Source organism: Mastigoproctus giganteus, chromosome 11 (assembly GCF_048544385.1).
Source record: "Mastigoproctus giganteus isolate SK-2022 chromosome 11, ASM4854438v1, whole genome shotgun sequence".
Lineage (NCBI taxonomy): Eukaryota > Metazoa > Arthropoda > Arachnida > Uropygi > Thelyphonidae > Mastigoproctus > Mastigoproctus giganteus.
Window position 1 is genome coordinate 161,499,559 of NC_143585.1, and position 19,625 is coordinate 161,519,183.

General features: G+C 33.3%; 1 protein-coding gene across 2 annotated transcripts in view; it reads left to right on the forward strand.

The window, feature by feature from the left end:
- Nucleotides 1-19,003, forward strand: part of LOC150078542 (uncharacterized) — a 273,894-nt gene extending 254,891 nt beyond the window's left edge. For both annotated transcript variants that reach the window (XM_090384841.1, XM_090384840.1), the window contains 3 exons: nt 4,091-4,150; nt 15,340-15,394; nt 18,671-19,003. In XM_090384841.1, the coding sequence (XP_090240967.1) occupies nt 4,091-4,150; nt 15,340-15,394; nt 18,671-18,738 (183 nt within the window). In that variant the 3' untranslated portion in view covers nt 18,739-19,003. The remainder of the gene's footprint in view (nt 1-4,090; nt 4,151-15,339; nt 15,395-18,670) is intronic.
- The last annotated feature ends 622 nt before the right edge of the window (nt 19,004-19,625 follow it).

The following is a 19,625-nucleotide window of genomic DNA, read 5'->3' on the forward strand; positions in this document are numbered from 1 at the left end:
ACAAACAAGGAGAGGTTGCTTAGTAGAAAAATAATAATGGACGCCCTCTATAGTTAAAAGTGAGGAAAAGGTCCGAATAATAATTAAAAATAATTAAGCAAAAATAATTAAAATAAAATAATAATGGAAAAAATTAAATAATAATGGAAAAAATTAAATAAATAAAACTTAAAGGGTAACTTAGAAAGTGAAAAGACATGAGCATCGTTCAGAATAGAAGTCATATGATGTGATCACTTTCAAAGTGGTGGGAATACCACCATTTAAATTTACAACTATACATCTGTACAAATTATCATGTTAACCCTAATCAAAATGAGATATAGTGAAACCGAATTTATGTTTAATGAAGTTAGAAAGATTTTTAATAATACGATTTATAAAATTAATAGGAATATCGTTTAAACATAATTTGGTATATAGGCTGTTTAAAGCTTTGATAAAAAGTGTTTGATTGCTGCTAAGATACGCAAGACGTAAAATTTGTGTACGAATGATATTTTTATGAACTGTAATGGAAATATTAGAGTTCCAATTTGTTAAATAAATAATGTTGAAATTAAATTGACTTCTTTTATCAAATAGTTCCAAGGTATTACGAAGAGGTGAATTATTTACGAGAAAGTTTGCGTGTTGGTTACCATTATTTTCTTTGTTTAAGGTAAGTTCAGTAGGATATATCAATTTAGCAATATTTTCAAAATGATAATTTAAAATCAAGATATCATCAACATATCTAAATGCGAAGAAATTAAGGTTTGGATTATTATTAGTATAAAGATCTTCGTAGTAATGTAGAAATAAGTTAGAAACTATACTGGAAATTTGTGAGCCCATGGGAACTCCTATTGATTGCCTATAGGTATTACTGCCATCGTAAATATAGTTATTAAGAATACATAGGTTGATATAATTATTCCAGACAATCTCATCCACGGGTAGAACGTGCTTGTATTTAAGATATAATTGATTGAGTACAGAGATAATTAAATGATGTGGTAAGGAAGTAAATAAATTAGTAAAGTCATAGGTTTCGATACTAAAGATTTTGGCATTAGAATTGAAGATTTTAATGATGTTGCGGTTATTATTAATGATCCAGGTGGATGGAATATTAATGAAGATGGTAGTTAGTAGTTTAAAAAATTGTTTACCTGGAAGATAACAACCGTTTTTTTTGGCACTAGTGATGAATCTAAAGCCAACAGGATCTTTATGGAACTTGGCAATCATATATAGGAATGGTAATGTAGAATTGCGCATTTTGGTATGTAGTTTTTTATGCAAAGCTATAAGTTTTTTGATGGTCGCATTAATGCCAAGATTACAGCGTAAAAATGTGGTATTGCTGTCGACTTCCTTTTTAAGAGTAGTATAGTAGAACTGCTTACAAAAGATTGCGAAGTTGTTAGAAGCTTTATCTACAGGGGTGATGATAAATTTTCCTTGTAGATCTGAGATGGCATTTTTGAGATTAGTGTGTTTGATATGTGAATTATTATACAAGTTGTGACATTTTGAAACTGATTTTATAATATCCTGATATACCACATTATCCAGTTATAGAATGCCTCATGGGGTATCGTATATTTTTTAGCTAATTTGTTGCAGAAATTTAAGATATTAATATATGAGTCCTTATATATATTTCTTAGATAGGCTTTATGAATAGGTCTGAATTTGAATCCTTTTTCCATGGCCAATTTCATCAAAAAACTTATAGCTTTGCATAAAAAACTACATACCAAAATGCGCAATTCTACATTACCATTCCTATATATGATTGCCAAGTTCCATAAAGATCCTGTTGGCTTTAGATTCATCACTAGTGCCAAAAAAAGCGGTTGTTATCTTCCAGGTAAACAATTTTTTAAACTACTAACTACCATCTTCATTAATATTCCATCCACCTGGATCATTAATAATAACCGCAACATCATTAAAATCTTCAATTCTAATGCCAAAATCTTTAGTATCGAAACCTATGACTTTACTAATTTATTTACTTCCTTACCACATCATTTAATTATCTCTGTACTCAATCAATTATATCTTAAATACAAGCACGTTCTACCCGTGGATGAGATTGTCTGGAATAATTATATCAACCTATGTATTCTTAATAACTATATTTACGATGGCAGTAATACCTATAGGCAATCAATAGGAGTTCCCATGGGCTCACAAATTTCCAGTATAGTTTCTAACTTATTTCTACATTACTACGAAGATCTTTATACTAATAATAATCCAAACCTTAATTTCTTCGCATTTAGATATGTTGATGATATCTTGATTTTAAATTATCATTTTGAAAATAATGCTAACCAACACGCAAACTTTCTCGATTTAAGCATTACTTTAAATAATTCACCTCTTCGTAATACCTTGGAACTATTTGATAAAAGAAGTCAATTTAATTTCAACATTATTTATTTAACAAATTGGAACTCTAATATTTCCATTACAGTTCATAAAAATATCATTCGTACACAAATTTTACGTCTTGCGTATCTTAGCAGCAATCAAACACTTTTTATCAAAGCTTTAAACGGCCTATATACCAAATTATGTTTAAACGATATTCCTATTAATTTTATAAATCGTATTATTAAAAATCTTTCTAACTTCATTAAACATAAATTCGGTTTCACTATATCTCATTTTGATTAGGGTTAACATGATAATTTGTACAGATGTATAGTTGTAAATTTAAATGGTGGTATTCCCACCACTTTGAAAGTGATCACATCATATGACTTCTATTCTGAACGATGCTCATGTCTTTTCACTTTCTAAGTTACCCTTTAAGTTTTATTTATTTAATTTTTTCCATTATTATTTTATTTTAATTATTTTTGCTTAATTATTTTTAATTATTATTCGGACCTTTTCCTCACTTTTAACTATAGAGGGCGTCCATTATTATTTTTCTACTAAGCAACCTCTCCTTGTTTGTATTCTATTTATTAATCATGTCTATTATGCATTTTACTAATTGATCTACATAATTTTAAAGGTATGTAATTTTATTCTTCTTTATACTAGTTTTTTTTTTTTTTTTTACATCTGACATTAACAAAAAATATTTCACAGGCTAGCGGTATTAATTTTCCTCTTCTACTAACATCTTCACAGCCAAGGCCCTCTCTAAGAGGTTGGGTATTTACGAACCCAGCTTGCCTAGTATCTTTAAAATCTTTTCCTTCTCTTTACGTCTTTATACTTTCTATTCTGCTTTTTCCGTCCGTTGAACTATTAGTGCAATATGAGGGTGATTCGGACATTGCTTCTTTTCTTATTCTCGCTATTTTCGCCTCTTTTTTTACTACTATTTTTTTTCCCACCCATACCTTGTATTACTTCCCTTTTCTATACTGCTGCCTGTTACACCTTTTAATTTAACGGTTTACTTAAAATATACACACTGCGTTGGGGCTACCTCACTCATGTTTATGAAGGTTTCAAAAAACTTTAATTCATTTTTAAAATTTTAATTCATTTTAATTCATTTTTTAATTTTTAATTTTTAATTCTTTTTTTAATTTATTGCTACCTCCATCGGCATGGGTTTGTATAGAAACGCAGTATTTTGGTACATGATCGGGTGTAGTCCCCTGATGAAATACCTGATCTATGTACCAATTTATTTTCATTATTTTCATTTTTATTTATTACTTTTTTTTTTTTTTTTTTTAAATATGCATTAATTACCACTTTTTTCTAGCTTTTGTAAATATGATTTGGCTTATCAATTCAGCCACTTTTTCCACTTAATTTATTAGGATCTTAACATTCTTTTCTTCTCATATCTTCTTCCATTAGGCATGGCACGTTGTTGTTAATAACTTTCCCATCTTACTATGTCCTTTATCATTTATTTCTATGTTTTATTTTATAGTTGTATCCTGTTCTGTAGCCTTGCGCGTCCAGGTACATCTATTTTTTATTTTCTTTTTCTTTTTCTTTTCCTTTCTTTACCTTTTTCACCTGTTTTATATACTATATATATATATATATATTAGGTAAATGTAGCATATGATGTATATATACATAATGGTATATACATGTAGATGTGTTTGTTTCTTAGATGGCAAGGCATGATGTTGTAAAGAAAATGTGGGAAGTTGTCCGTGAAAGAGAACTCTTTGTAAGTCACATTTTATTATTCTTCTGTAAATATCTAGGTATTACATAAGGATACAGTAAACTCTTTAAAATCCAGCAAATTTTGAAAAAAATAATAATATTTAAATATTAAGGAAACAGTTTGGTATATATTTGTCTTTATCTGATGCTTGCAGTGATATTTTGCCCTATAAATCTTGCTGGCTAAAAAATTTTTTAGTTTAAACTACAAAAATAATTTGGTGGTTTCTTACTTCTCACAGAAGAACAATTTTGACATTGCAGTATGTTTCTCTGGTATTTTGCTACTTTCAAACAGAATGCCTCACCAAAAGGCTATTTGGCCATTTATTTAATCCAGCATTGGGGCACCTGACGGGTGACCAACTTTCTCTTAAATTCTGGAGAAAGATTTTTTTTTTTTTTTTTTTTTTTAAATTCTTCTTACACAGTAGCAATATTTCATCCTTTCTTAATGTATTGCAATACTTATTGTATTCAACTTTATGTTTTATTGACTTAATTGTTACATTAAATTATTTTCTATAAGTAGCTTATAGTCCTTGTATTAACTTTCAAAATAAACCAAGCTCCTTGGTTTATTTTGAAAGTTAATACTTTGTGTCCATAGACCATTCATAACTTGCCCCATTGTTATACGATACAGCATATATCCCGAACTAGATAACACAATGTTTAGCATAAAACTAGATAGCGAAACATGTAGCACTGTATTAGAAATCTGTTATCTTAGTATAGTATAGTATTATTGATTAATCAGTAAAATTTATTAATCTTATTAAATTTCATTGTCAATTAAATTGTACTTAAACGGAATCATGACTCAGACTAGAGCAGCAAAGCAATGCTCACAGATTAGCCAGAGTGCTGTGGCTTTGGGGAGAATCAAAGGAGCGATTCTCCAACGCATCAGTCTAAAAAAATGCACGAAATTTGAAATGTTTGCTGATCTGTCTAGAACAAGGACATGATCTAGACAAACAGGATGTCTTTGTGTGTGTGTGCTAGGTGCAGAGACTGTGAGGAAATTAGGTGCCAAATCAGCATTCTGATGGGCGTCAATGAGAGTTTGAGGTGTAGGGTGGATGCCCTTGAGGAAATTAATAAGAGGGCCCCCATCAAGCTCTCAGCTCCCTCCTGTGCATCAGGCAACACGATGGCAATCTCCAAGGCAGAATGTGTTGATCCCACAGGAAGTAGTTATTGTTGGTTACTCTATTGTCAGGGAGACGAGGAATATATTATGCAAAAAGGTGTGAGTATGTGCCAGGGGCAAAAGTTGATGATGATGTAGGGCAGATATCTTTTAAGGGCACAAAAGTTGACATTGTTGTACACATTGGCACTAATGACCTTAAGAGTAAGAGAACTGCAGATTTACTTAACAAGTACAGATTAATGTTGAAAAAAAATTCGCAAATTAGGTTTGAATTTGAAAGTGTCTGCAATTCTGCCTAGACATGATAGGAGGGAGTATATGATGAGAGCCTTGTCAATCAGTTCGGCTCTGGAGAGACTGTGCAAGGCTCATGGGGTAGAATTTTTTTCAACCTGGTCTGTGCTTACTAACAGGAGACACTGCTTCTACAGGGATGGGATACACTTAAATAGAAAAGGTGCAAGAATATTTGCTGATGCTATTGAGGCACTGTTAGGTGGGTCAGAAAACTGCTAGCTTGGAAGGATTCACAGACTAAAAGATTAACAGTATCTGCGGGCAGAGGTGAAAGTGATTCTTGCACTGCTTCTATTGTAACAAACAACAGTAGCCTAGAGAGCAAGTTGCTGGGGTCTTCAAGAGCTGCTGGGAGTCATCATGGAATAAATAAATACATGGGCTGTGTTAGGGTAACTAATAATAAGAACAGGTGCATGTATATGTGCATGTAGACCAATGCTAAAAGTATAGTAAATAAATTGGATAAATTTGAAGTGCTGATCAAGGCATCAAAGAGACATGATGTCACAGATGATCAGAGACATGATGTAACACAGATATAGGCAGTGCAGAATTGGAATTTGAAGTACTGCACATGGGTAGCAGTAACCCAAAAGAAACATCAACTGTGTGGTACTACACTCAGAGAGGTTGAGAATGAAAATGACCTGGGGGAAATTGTGTAGTCTGATATGAAATTCTCTGAGCAGTGCAGACGGGCTGCCAGAGCAGGTCATCGAATTTTGTCAATGATATATAGGAATTTTGCTAGCAGAGATAGGGAGATGATTATACCTTTGTATAAGGATCTATGGCCCCTCAGGTTCTTAATCTCAGCAAGTGGAAGTATCCCATCAATTCAAGGCCTTGTACAACTCAATCAGATCACCTCACAGGTGCTTAGAATGAAAATGGTCAGGCCACACCTTTGAGTACTGCATGCAGGTCTGGACGCCTCATTTTTGGAAGGATGTAGAGTTGCTATAATGAGTGCAGAGAAGGGCAACAAGATTGGTGAGAGGAACAAAGGGGTTCTCTTACCAGGAGAGGCTTAAATTCTGTCACTTGCAGCATCTGAAGACTAGGCACCTGTGAGTTGATCTGATTGAGTTGTACAAGGCCTTGAATTGCTGGGATACTTCTACTTGCTGAGATTAAGAACCTGAGGGGCCATAGATTCAAATTGAGGAAAGACAGTTGTAGAATAGATGTACGGAAATTTGCCTTTACCCAGCGGGTAGTTGATTGCTGGAACAGACTTCCATCTGTTGTGGAAGTTGATAGCTTAAATAAATTTAAGGCTGAACTAGACAGACATTTGGAGTGACCTGATGGATGAAATGGGAAGGGATTTTTTTTTTTTTTTTGCTGATGCTCTATAAGCTTGCTTTCTTGCATCATATGCCCCTGCTAATGTTTTATGAAATATTAAATATTTTAAAAAAAGCCATGTTTTTTGAATATATTTAATAAAATATTAATTCTTATGAAAATTTAATCCACTGTTTTAAAATTAAATGTAAACACGGATCTATTAAACACTTCCACTTTCTGGTTTAAAAGCATTAAGCTCCCAAAACAGTACATAAATTTATATTTCTGTTTTTAAATGTATGCAGAAAGGCTAAGTCAAATATGGTGATTTTGCAATAACTGAGAGAAAAGTAAAAGAAAAGAAGTACTGCTCTGGTGGATAGTATCTATCTAATTATATTTAGGGAGGCATCAACACCATAATTTTGAGGGCATCTTTGGATTCAGGGGAGATCCCTATAAACTGAATGTGCAGTATCTCCAGTCCACAACACAGGACCAGAAGGTCACATGAGTAATTACAGCTCTGTTAGAACTTTTCTTCCAGGTCAGGGAAATATAATGGAGTCAATATTTAAAGAGGCAATGTAGGACCATCTATTAGTGCAGTTATACTGCAGTCACAGCATCGATTTGTTAAGGGGTGATTTTGTCTGACCAATTTTATTGGATATTATGGCACATTATGAAAGAACTGGATGCAAAAAAAATTATACTGATATCATATATTTGTATTTCAGAAGAGATTTTGATACTGTTGCACATACTCCTTGTGGACTAATGTTATTAATGGAGTTCAGTGCTGGGGCCATTGTTGTTTTTTTATATTTATTAATGATATTGATGAAGGTATATCAGCTTTAATATCTGGCACTTTAACTTTGACAAATGCAAGGCACCGCATATGGGTAGTAGTAGTAGCAATCACAGATTAAAATACCAGCTGTGTGGTACTGCACTCAAGGTGGTGGAAAATGAAAAAGACTTCAGGGTAATTGTGCAGTTAGAGATGAAGTTCCCTGAGCAATGTAGACAGGCTGACAGGACAGCTAATTGGGGGTTTAGTCGATATACAGGAATTTTTCTAGAAGGGAAAAGGATGCGATTATCCCCATTGTATAAGACAATGGGTAGGCTGCATCGAGCACTGCATACATGTCCTTTGGTCTAATTTTAAAAAATGATGGTCTGCTGCAGCGAGTGCAGAGAAGTGCAATGGGCTTGATGATGGGAACAAAAGGGTACCTTACCAAGAATGGCTTCAAGTCTGCAAAATTTTGACTAGAGAATAGGCACCTGCAAGGTGATCTGATTGAGGTGTTTAGGGCTCTGATTGGATTGATTAAGCAAGCTCTAATGAGCTTCTTTTGCTTCTTGCTCAGACCACATGAGGGGGCATCAATTCAAATGGAAGAAGGATATTTGCGGGATAGATGTGCCTTCATCATGCAAGTAACCGATTGTTAGAACCAACTTCAATCTGTTGTTGTGAATGTGTGTGGTTTAAATAAATAAAAGGAAGAACTAGACAAATTGGAGAGTTCTTTTGGCTGATTCAGCTATCATTACAAAGAAAAACAGTACTTAACTACAGCAAAAAATGATGGGGAAAATAAATTAAGAATAACTGTTTTGTGGGGGAATACCATTCCTAAATCAATTTATAAATTATAGTCAGTCAGAAGAGAATTAATTTTGGAATTACAGCCAATTAGAACAAATTTAGTGGGGGCACCTGTGGCCAAATTGTGGAAAATATCACTATATATGGAAGTTAAAACCTACATGACAACAACATGACCATAATGTAAAACAAATCAAAACAAACTGACTGTTGAGCACGTCTCATATGATGACCACAAAACTTGCACTGGTCATGGTGCCACTGCATTTCAAACATTAAAAACAAATAAACACATCAACACAACTGACAGATAAATGCAATTATTGCATAATGATGACCCTTATGCAGTGAGAAATAACACGTACCAGCAGGGCGCCTCCATAGCCAGGTGGGAAGGAGCAGCAGTGCGTAGCACACGCTTCTTGATTAGACCGGGGTTCGAGCCCGTCACCACCAAATACGGAAGATGCGGAAAGGTCAAGGAATGACCACCGCATATCCCAGAGCAATATGGCCTTAGTTGCTAATGCTCCTAAAAACCAAATAACAAACAACAAACGTACCAGCAGAAAGCACTCACAAATCAATGTTAAACTGTAAACTAAAAACATAGTTAAATATAAAATAATCGAAATATAGGTGGTGGTATGGGTATAACATTACAACCCACCACTACCATGTAATATATGATAATTAAGTTTGCATTAACGTGTGAAAAAATATAAGAAGTAAGTAAAATAAAGGAAATGTAGTAGAAAAACATATCAGTAACCATGGTGCATTTAGTAATCACATATTTCTGAATAATGTAGTGTTGAATTAAATTAAGAATAGCTATGCAAAAAGCTAAGCCAAGTAAGATACAAATGCAAAGAAAAGCAGTATTTAACTACTGCAACAAAAAAAGATGGAGGGGGGGGGTTAAATTATGAATAAGCATATTGTAGAAGAATTTGTTCCTAAATTAATATAGAAATCATTTGGTTTAATTGGCTTCTTAATTAATTTAGAAGTCAATACAAATTTTAGAGTTACCCCCTAGTACCAATGTCCGAATTGTGTGAAATATCACTATATCAGAACTAAAAACTTACCATAACATGAACAGAATGACCATTGAGCCCATCTCATCTGAGAACCACAAGGCATTGATGTTAAACAAATCAATGCATCAACAGAACAGAAAGCACTCGCAAAGCCAAACTGCAAACCAAAAACAGAGTTAAATAACCGTGGTATACTTGTAGTTGGGGTATAGGTATTGCATTAGCATCACAACCCACTACCCTGTAACATGGAATTAAGTTGAAATTAATGTATTAGAGAATATAAGTAAGAAAAATATAGAAAGTAGTATCTTCTATTTAACTCTGTTCTTGGTTTGTCAGTATTTGATTTGTTTAATGTTTTAAATGCATTGACTCTATGACCATTGAGGCCTTGTGGTCTTCAGACAAGATTGGACTCATTATTCAGTCTTTTAGTGATATTTAGGCAAGCCACTAAATTTGTTCTAATTGGCTGTAATTTCTAAATTAATTTTTAGATTATATTCTTTAGCATATTAATTTAAACTTAATTTCCATATATATATATAGGTATATGTATATACAACCAGGCCTCGCATAACGCGAGTTCGATTAAACTGATTTTCATTTAACGCTATTAGAAAAATTATACCACTTTTCACTTTACACGATGAAAATTTCCATTTAACGCGATCTTTTTTTTTTTTTTTATGCGGTAGTTGTAAAAGATTTGAATCGCGCGTTAAGCTTACCGCGAGTCATATGGTCAATAAACAAACGTTTGCCTGCTGCCCGCCTCAGTGTGTTCCATCAACCATCAGAAGAAGACGTGTTACTTTTTTGTCTCCTGCTAATAAAGTCAATGCACACTTGCATAAAAATTCAAATTTTTAAATGAGCCAGATGAAAATGTTACCGCGAAGGAGATAACTGTAAAAGAATTAGATGAAATCTTTCGTATCGCAGAGAACCTCAAACAAAAGGTTTGAGGTTTCTGCGATATTTATTTCGCCATGGCCCAGAGAAGATTGTTGTCGGCTATCGGAAATTGACTGATGAAAAGAGAAAGTCAACACCGTTCAAATATTTCTGCAACAGTCATGTCTTCATTGTATATTTTATGTCAGAGGTTCCCAAACTTTCTCGGTTCACAGCGCCCTTAGTGTCTCAGTAATTTTTTCAAGGTGCATCCAGACCGAAAGAAATACCTAACAGTTCCGTTTAGTAGTTGGGTCCAAACAAATTTTAACTTTAACTTGATAAGAAATGCTGAAACTGTGAACTACCTCGAGCTAGTAGTTCGCGCGGTGTCCGACAGATGTCGAGTATCGCTGTGTTTCCCTCAAAAATTTAAAATATTCCGCGGCACGCAGTTTGGGAACCGCTGTTTTATGCACATTTAATTCCATAATTATTTTCATTATCTTTTACATTGTATACAGTTAAAAAGTTATTTAAAAGGTATTTTTAAAATTCTTTATGGACATTTCAGAAGGTCAAGGACCAATTATAATTTTTCCTATTGATTATTATATTCGATTAACGCATTTCCGTTTTGCACGATGCGCTCGCAGGATGAATTAATCGTGTTAATCGAGGCCAGCCTGTTACTTCCATTTTCATTTTTAAAATTTGGCACACTTCACAGAGTAGTGACCGTCTTGAGAGAATGTCTGGTTTTGTGTTCTCATGTTTACTACATAAAAACAATAATGAATCTTTTAGAAGCAACTAGGATAGATTAGATGTTTGTTAAATTAGCGGGAGCAAAAAAGCAAGTAATGTGAAATTATAAACAAACACACAATTCAAAACTTTTTTTTTTGTTCATCATGTTTCAAATGACCTGCCAGTCTGATATGTTTGCAAAAGATGGCCAGTCACCTGACAGCTTCTCACATTCAATTACTCTGCAAAAAATGTAAACAAAAAATCACTTCTGAGACTATTTGCAGTAAACATCTCTTTTTAGGAAGGTAGAAAAAAAATCTTCAGATTAATAATTACTAAATAGTGGTTAGCACAGAATCATTATTTTCGGGAGTAAGCTGTCAGGTGAGGGTTGTCACTACCTGATAAGGGACCTGTTATTCCTGAAAGAGATTGTCATAGCAGCTTCATCTTTTAAATAATTAGTCACTTAAACTTTTTTGCAAGGCCATTTGTTTAAAAATTATTTAAATACCAAGACAAATCATTACTGTGAGCATTTAAGATCATTGCAGTTTAAATCCAGTAGGCTGCAGAAGCAGATGAAAGTATAAAGTAGTCCTGCAACATTACGATGCCATATAGCTTTATCTGTATTGTAACACTTTGAATTTCTCTCTCTTAATGCTACTATCCTGTATTCAGGAAACTTTATAACCTAGCATAACCTGCTCTTGCATGAGAGAGAGAGAGAGAGAGAGAGAGCACTCACTCAGTGTGAATATATCTGGGAAAATGTATATAATGAAATAAGACCAAAATTATGACTTTGTGAAATACCACCTAGTCCTGCTTGCAATTTTAACATAATATCAAATAATTTAGTTTAAACTTAATCATAACACCCCCTTGACCATTTGTTGTTTTTCTATCTGCTATAGCTATAATGATGACAAAAACAAAACTTAATAATCTCTTGTTATACATGTATGAAATTGATTGAATTTCTCCACAGCAAGAAAAATGTCCCTTAAACTGATAAAAAAAAAAAAAAAAAAAAAAGCCCTGTTATAATAATTATTCCTTAAGAAAAATTTCCATAAAAGTATATTTTCTCTGAAACGCAGCCATTTATATTCTGAAGATATTTTCTGTGACTATGTTTATTGTCATTTTTTTCATATTTAATAGATTAAACTGTTATTTACATTGAACCACTAATACTATCTTTTAGACAATAAATATTTATTGGAATATGCTTCTCCAAAACTGCTCAATCATCAAACACTTCTCTAAAATCAGGCAGATTTTAAAACCCAGCACTTCTTAGTCCATGAGTTTGATGGATTTTAATAAGTTTCTGCATTTGATAAGGCAGAAGTCTACCAAAGTTAACAGCTTTGTGATGCATTTAATAACATTATGACAGCAATTTTTAATTCTGATGTACTAAAATAGGTTTTTTGAAGACAAGATTTTGAAAATAAAAAATGTCTTGTTTTATTTGTTTCTATAAAAAAGAAAATAAAGAAAGAAAGAAAGAAAGAAAGATATTTGCACTATCAGTTCTTTCAGTTTCAGTGTGAGATACTGCCACACGCTTTTAAAAGAAGAGAGAATTGATGGGGGGGAATCCATGGTCGGAGGAACTAAAAAATGCACAAGGAAGCTTAAAATATAGCAGATTATCCAAAATCTTGTTTGCCGTTTTAGCAATTTCTCATAGCATTGCTAATTATGAAGGGATTTTCATCCAGTTGAATAAAACTAAAACCAAGTTCAGACCTCTTTCTACTGAAGGTTCGGAAATTTTGTAGACATAGGTCATTGTTGGGAACAGTGAATCATTATTTCTGAAGATGGCAAAGTCTGCAACTATATCTTTCTTGAAGCAGTTAAAATCAATTGATGTCTAACAGAAAATCCACAGACAGAAAGTCTTACGTAAGCTAATTTGTAAATGCATGCATGCAGTACTGATAAACAAGTATATGGCTGTATTTTAATATAAAATGTTTTGTATTACCATACACAAAGTCTAGAAATAAGTGCAAGCCAGGTTGAAATAATTTCAATTATTGCATGCCAGTAGAGTGAAAAAGATTCTAAAGCATGGTCATACACACATTTTTTTGGATAAATGTTGAATTAAGACTGGTAGAGCAGTTGCAACTTCTTATGAGTCTGTTTAAACAAGAGATTAAAAGTGGTGAGAAAAACTATATGATCCCTTTTCAATGTTACTGAATTAAAAAGAACATGCAGTAACTAATCGGTAACACTGAAACTCATATCCAGATCTATTTCATGTTCCACAGAAGTTTAACAAACAATTAGTGAATGCATCAAGGTAAAGAACTTGGCATTCTGAACAATTTGTTATAGCAGGGCGGAGTGGGAGAGGATATTCAACAAGGTGAAAAATAGAAAATTATATCTACTCCCGCAGTTGAAACATTCCAAATGTTCTTGCCAGTAACGTGTACAACAAAACTTTGACCCAACATTCCTGAGGGGGACAAAATCTCTATCTTCTTCTTTGGAGCAATCGTAATCAATTGATGTTTTCCACAGACAGAAAAATCCCAAGCATGCTAATATTATCAAGGAAATTTTATTTCAAGTGAAAAATTCCTACTTTCCTCCTGCTTACAATTACTAAATCACTAGCTTTTCAAAAATCAAAAATGTGGCAGCTGTATTTAGGGTAAGCATGGTGGGGGGGAAGAACTCAAGAAATTATTCCACTATGGAATAAATGACATCATACCCAAGTACACATGACAAATATGATAAACTTATAAGCAAATAATAAATGAGTTATTATTTGCTTATAACTATATCATATTTGTTTCCACTTATTCTTGAGATGGCTTAACCTAGAAGGTTTAATATTTTCACTGTGACTGTGCATGATGAAAATGTCAAAATTTACATTTTTGTGACAGGCTATGAGCATGAGCTTACAATCTCCTTACTGCTGTAGGCCCTAAACACTGGACTGCAGCCTGTCCAATGATAAGGTTATATATGACATGCTGATGAAATCTGTTACTTCGTGGGTATCTTATTGGACACAAACGAGAGAGATATATATATATTTTTTGGAGGAATTATGAAGCTACTGCAACAGTGCAGTATATACTTGTATAAATTTCATGGCCACATGTGAAAATAGTAACATATCTAATGCACTAACTTTGTGCTATCTCTTAGCAGGAAGACCACTTTCACTAATAATTTTTAGTCTCAGACACAATCAGGAATATTTTGGCATTAACAATTCACTAAACACTAATGAACAAATCACTAATGGAAAATTCCACTGTAGCCAAACAAAACAGTCCTGTCAAAAGTAGGACTGTTAAAGTAAGGTGTGCTACTGGCATAACTAGTCTGATGACGTGTTCTCAGTTCAATGCCACTCTCACTCTCTAGTCTGATGACAGTAAGACTACACCAGTTTCCACGCTTTCAAAAAGTACTGCCATTGCAACTCTTGTACCATGAAAATCATTGTAATTAACACTTTCACCACTGACTTTTCTGATGACCTTTTTGATTCCTCGAGTCAATCTGAATTGAAAAAGAGAGAGACATTTTTGGGTTGTTTGCTAAAAATATCTGGGTCAAATTGGAAGAAAAAGTTCTGAAGATAGGATGGTTCCCTCCAAAAGGATTAAAAATTCCAAAGCCACATATTTGCATGAAAAAACGGTGAACGTGTTTAGCTGTTTAAATTCAGGAATGCAAATAATAACTATTACATTTTATCAAATATGTGATTACAATATTGCATTCAAATATAGGGTAGTAATAAAGAATTGTACTGATATTTGAAGTATTTTAGCTTTTTTTACCTTAATTGCTTTTTTCTCAAATGAATTACTGAATATCAGCTTGTTGTATTCCCTACTAATAAGCAAACCCATAATCAGCAAGGGATGGCTGTATATGCATTTCAGACATCTTTCTCCAATAAGCATGCATATTTTTGCTTTTAGCACGTTTTACTTTGTATGTTGAGCATCCTAGTATTAGAAAAAAATAATAATAAAATAAATTTATTATTTTTTATTATTATTATTTTTTTTTTTGTTGGAAAACTTCACTGGATTTCTTTTTCTTTCCTGTAGGACCCTAGTAATAAGCAATTTGCCCTGTGTGATGAGCAACTGCAAAAAGTTTTTGGTGAGTTATTCAAAATTCTATAAGTTTTTATAAATTCTTTTATCTTTTTGTTTCTAGGGACCTAGTTTATAGATCTTATATTACCATATTCAGCTGTAAGGCATTATATACTTGTGTACAAACTATTCAGTTTGACAAGCCTCGAGACCTACCTGCTTTTTCACATATTGTTTATTCATTCAAGATCTGAGACAGCAGCCAACTCCTGCATTGTATCCATGGACGTTTCAAGTGATCTGAGGAAATATGGAAATTATCTAATAGATAATTAGGCTGCTTTATTGAACATCCCTTATATGTTATCGTTTTTATATTCTAGAGGGAGAGCTATATACTTCCTGTATTGTTTTATAAGGTTTTACTCTCAGTAATGCCTTTATTTTCATCAAGCAAAACAGGCAAACTAACCAGAGAACACAAGCAGTTTACAGAAAAAATGCACAAATGGCTGTGCGAGTTGTGGCTTGAGTAACCCACAGCTTAAAATGTTTGTTTTTTCTATGGAGACTGTAAAGACGTGGTGACTGTCTTGCCCCTTCTCACATCTAAGGAATGTTTGGTTGCTTAATTTGGGAGGATCTGTAAGAATATGGCTAGATGAAGAAACAGGGGAATTGAAGGAACTATACACGAGGGAGAAAAAAATCTGTAGAAAAGATGTGTTTGTGAAGTGGGAAGTGAAGAATACAGTAAAGAAGTAAAGGATAAATTATATGAAGCTAGTGGTGCTTCAATATTTTTATGATATACACTGGTGTTCAGAGAAAGTGCATCACCTAGGAATTTCACATTTCTAACCCTTTTTTGTGGTGGTATGTTACATTAATGGCTAGCATCACAAATAGAAATATAAAGAAAAGATATTTATTAATAGTTAAGGCAAAGCTAAGTAATATTTGGCAGGCGCTCTCAAAATATTTCAAAATGAGCATTTTAAACCTTTATACGACAATTATGGCTGAAATGTTATCAGAAGCCCTCAATTTGCTTCAGTTTATCATTTTAAATGGAAAATAAAATGAAAAGGTTCACCAGGTGCAAACTAATATTTAGTTGAACCGCATCTGGCCCCAATGACAGCAGCATACCGTTGAGGCATTGACAAGATCAATTTCTGAAGATAATCAACTGATAGTTCGTGGTTCCAAACACAAATTATGACTTCCTGAAGTTCACGAAGGATCTTTGGTTTCTTTCTGGCAACTGCAGATTCCACACGATGCCAACAGTTCTCTATAGGATTCAGGTCCAGGCTGTTTCCTGGCCATCTAACAGTTGTAATGGACCATTGTTGTTTGTTATTTGGTTTTTAGGAGCATTAGCAACTAAGGCCATATTGCTCCAGGGATATGCGGTGGTCATTCCCTGACCTTTCTGCATCCTCCATATTTGGTGGTGACGGGCTCGAACCCCAGTCTAATCAAGAAGCGTGTGCTACGCACTGCTGCTCCTTCCCACCTGGGACCATTCTTCCAACCATTTTTTCACCTGTAACAAATTTAAACACATTACTGTCGAACCTCTAATGCAGAAATGAAACTAAAGTAACTACAGAAGTGGCTACTTACATTTTTTGCCCAATGACAAGGAGCAGAGTCGTCCTGAAAGATGCAGTTACTTGGCAAGTTGAAATGGTCTCTAATGATTGGCAGCAATTTGCCTTCCAATATAGCCAGGTATCAATTGGCACTTACAGAAACTTTTATAAACTGCAGGTGAGCTACTCCACAATATGAAATGCATGCCCATATCATTTGGCTGATAGGGAACTTCACTGGACACCGTCTGGACGGTATTCTTCACCACATCTACAGCGAATCGTTTGTCTCCCATCAGAGCCATGTAGGTTGAATTTCTTCTCATCCGAGAAAATAACTGACTGCCACTGCTCGGGGGTCCATTTGACCTCCTTTCACCAAATTAATCAGGCCTTTTTCATTTTTTGTGTGAGGAGGGACTTCTTCTTAGGACAACGGGCTACAAGTCCATTTTTTGAAGAGGTGTCTTCTGACTTACTGCATTTGCTACCACTCCTGTATGTTCTTCCCATTCTCTTTTCAGCTCAGATGAAGAAGCTTTACATTTTTTAAGGCATAAGTGCTTCAAAATGCAGTCCTGATTTGGCATAGAGACTCTTCTGGTTTGCATCTGGTTCCTTTTTCCTATCAACAGAACCAGTATTCTTGAGTTTAGAAAGAAATTACTCACTGTCGATTGATTACAAGACATTATATAAGCAATATGACGGGAAGAACATCTTTCCTCATGTAAAGCAACAATAGCACTCTTTCTTTATGGGGTCAACTGCACGCAACTCTCCATCCTGACACAAGCAAGGAATGACTGCAACTCTTGCACAGCATGCTTACATAGCTGAAAGTAACAGCTGATGCAAATTACGTCATCGCCTATGCTTGTCAATCTTATGTGATGCAATCTGTAAGAAATATTGCCATATACTTATGTTATTTGGACGGGGTGATGCAATCTTTTACAATTTTAAGTGGTGATGCAATTTCTTTGAACACCAGTGTAAATGAAATGAAAAGTAATGTTATGAAATGGCAATACAAGAACAACAGAAAAGTTCCTGTTTCTTTAGTAAAGAGCATATGATTGGGGAGGGACTGCCTGCATTGTGATTAGATTTGTGTAGCTTTTAAGATGAAACAATAATTTAAATTTATTTATTGTTTTGAAAATTGCATTATTTGAGTTTTATATTAAATTTTGTTTTACACAAAATCTTTCTTAAAAAACTTAATTTTTGTCTATTTTGTCCTATTTATTACCTGATGAGAATTAAATATCTTACTGGATTATAAACATATTTATTTGTTTTTATGAACTTGAAAATATTTATATGTTATATTCTGTAATTTGGACTTTTCACTAACTTGTACTATCCCTTCCTGTTATTCCAAATTAGCAAGGGAAACTTCATTTAAAGTAATACAGCTTTTTCTGTATTGCCTTAATTGTTTGTTGATATTTCTATCTCAATGTGCTCTACATTGTGTTTCTTTTCTGTGTGAAATGTATTTGTCACATGGAGTGGAATTATTTAAATAAACTGCCATTATTGTTATTGACTTTTTTTTTGTATTTTTTAATGATTATCTTTTTATGTTTTGGTATACTATGATGACGTATATTCCACTTGCTTTGCTGGTAGAAGAAATGATAAGGGGGATGGGAGATTATTTTGATAAATTTGGTTGTATGGTCTGCCAAGAAATTTAGACATCATTGATGAAAAAAAATTATTTGTTTTAGGTACAAGGAGAGTACGCATGTTTGGAATGATGAAATATCTTAAAAATCACATCAAGGACCCAAAATGAAGATACCATTTATTTTCTGCTGTATGCAAAGAATTTCTAAAGAAAACAGAAATGTGGAGGACAGTCTAAAAATTATGGCTGCCTTTGTCAAGAATTAGGACTCTTATTATACAGTGTTCTTTTTTTGGGGGGAGGGACATATATAACTAACATTTCCTTATATTTGTTCCTCAGTTTGTCATGTTTCATGCAGTATTGTCATAAATACATATATTTGTCATTTGCATTTGAACATGTATCCCACATCAGGGGACTTCTGTTATTACAGTACAGAATTAAGTATCCAGTTAGTTTTGAATTTTGATTTTTTTTTTTTTTTTTTTTTTTTTTAATTCAGTTTTCAATTCCTGATGGATACAATTTATATTTTAGATTTAAATTAGTTATGCTTGTTGTGCAGTGAATTTTTAAAGTCAGGTTTTCTCTAATATATATTGAATTTTATATAGCAGTCTTTAAAATATCCATTGGTCTAACCTAACGTTGGTAGAATTACTATAGACTGAGAGATTTAAACCTTTGGCAGCTCATTTACATAAGTTATATCAGTATATTTTAAAATATGCTGCGATATATTATATCACAGTTGAAATTGTCATTTACCTATTTTCAATGTTATTTCACATATCATTCAAATTTAATATAACTATGTTCAGAAATGATATATTTAATGTGAACACTGTTATACCAGTGGATGTATTTATTGCCTTGAGTATGATATAACAAAATTTTCTGGAATGTTATGTTTAATGATCTATTAATCAAAAAAATGTGATGGCTTCCCTGTTAATCAAATAAGGTTCTCAGAATATGAAATCTCTTTGACTGTGTGCTTAGCCTATTAATTGTGTACAATGGATGTGTTAATTTTAATTGCCCCATTCTTC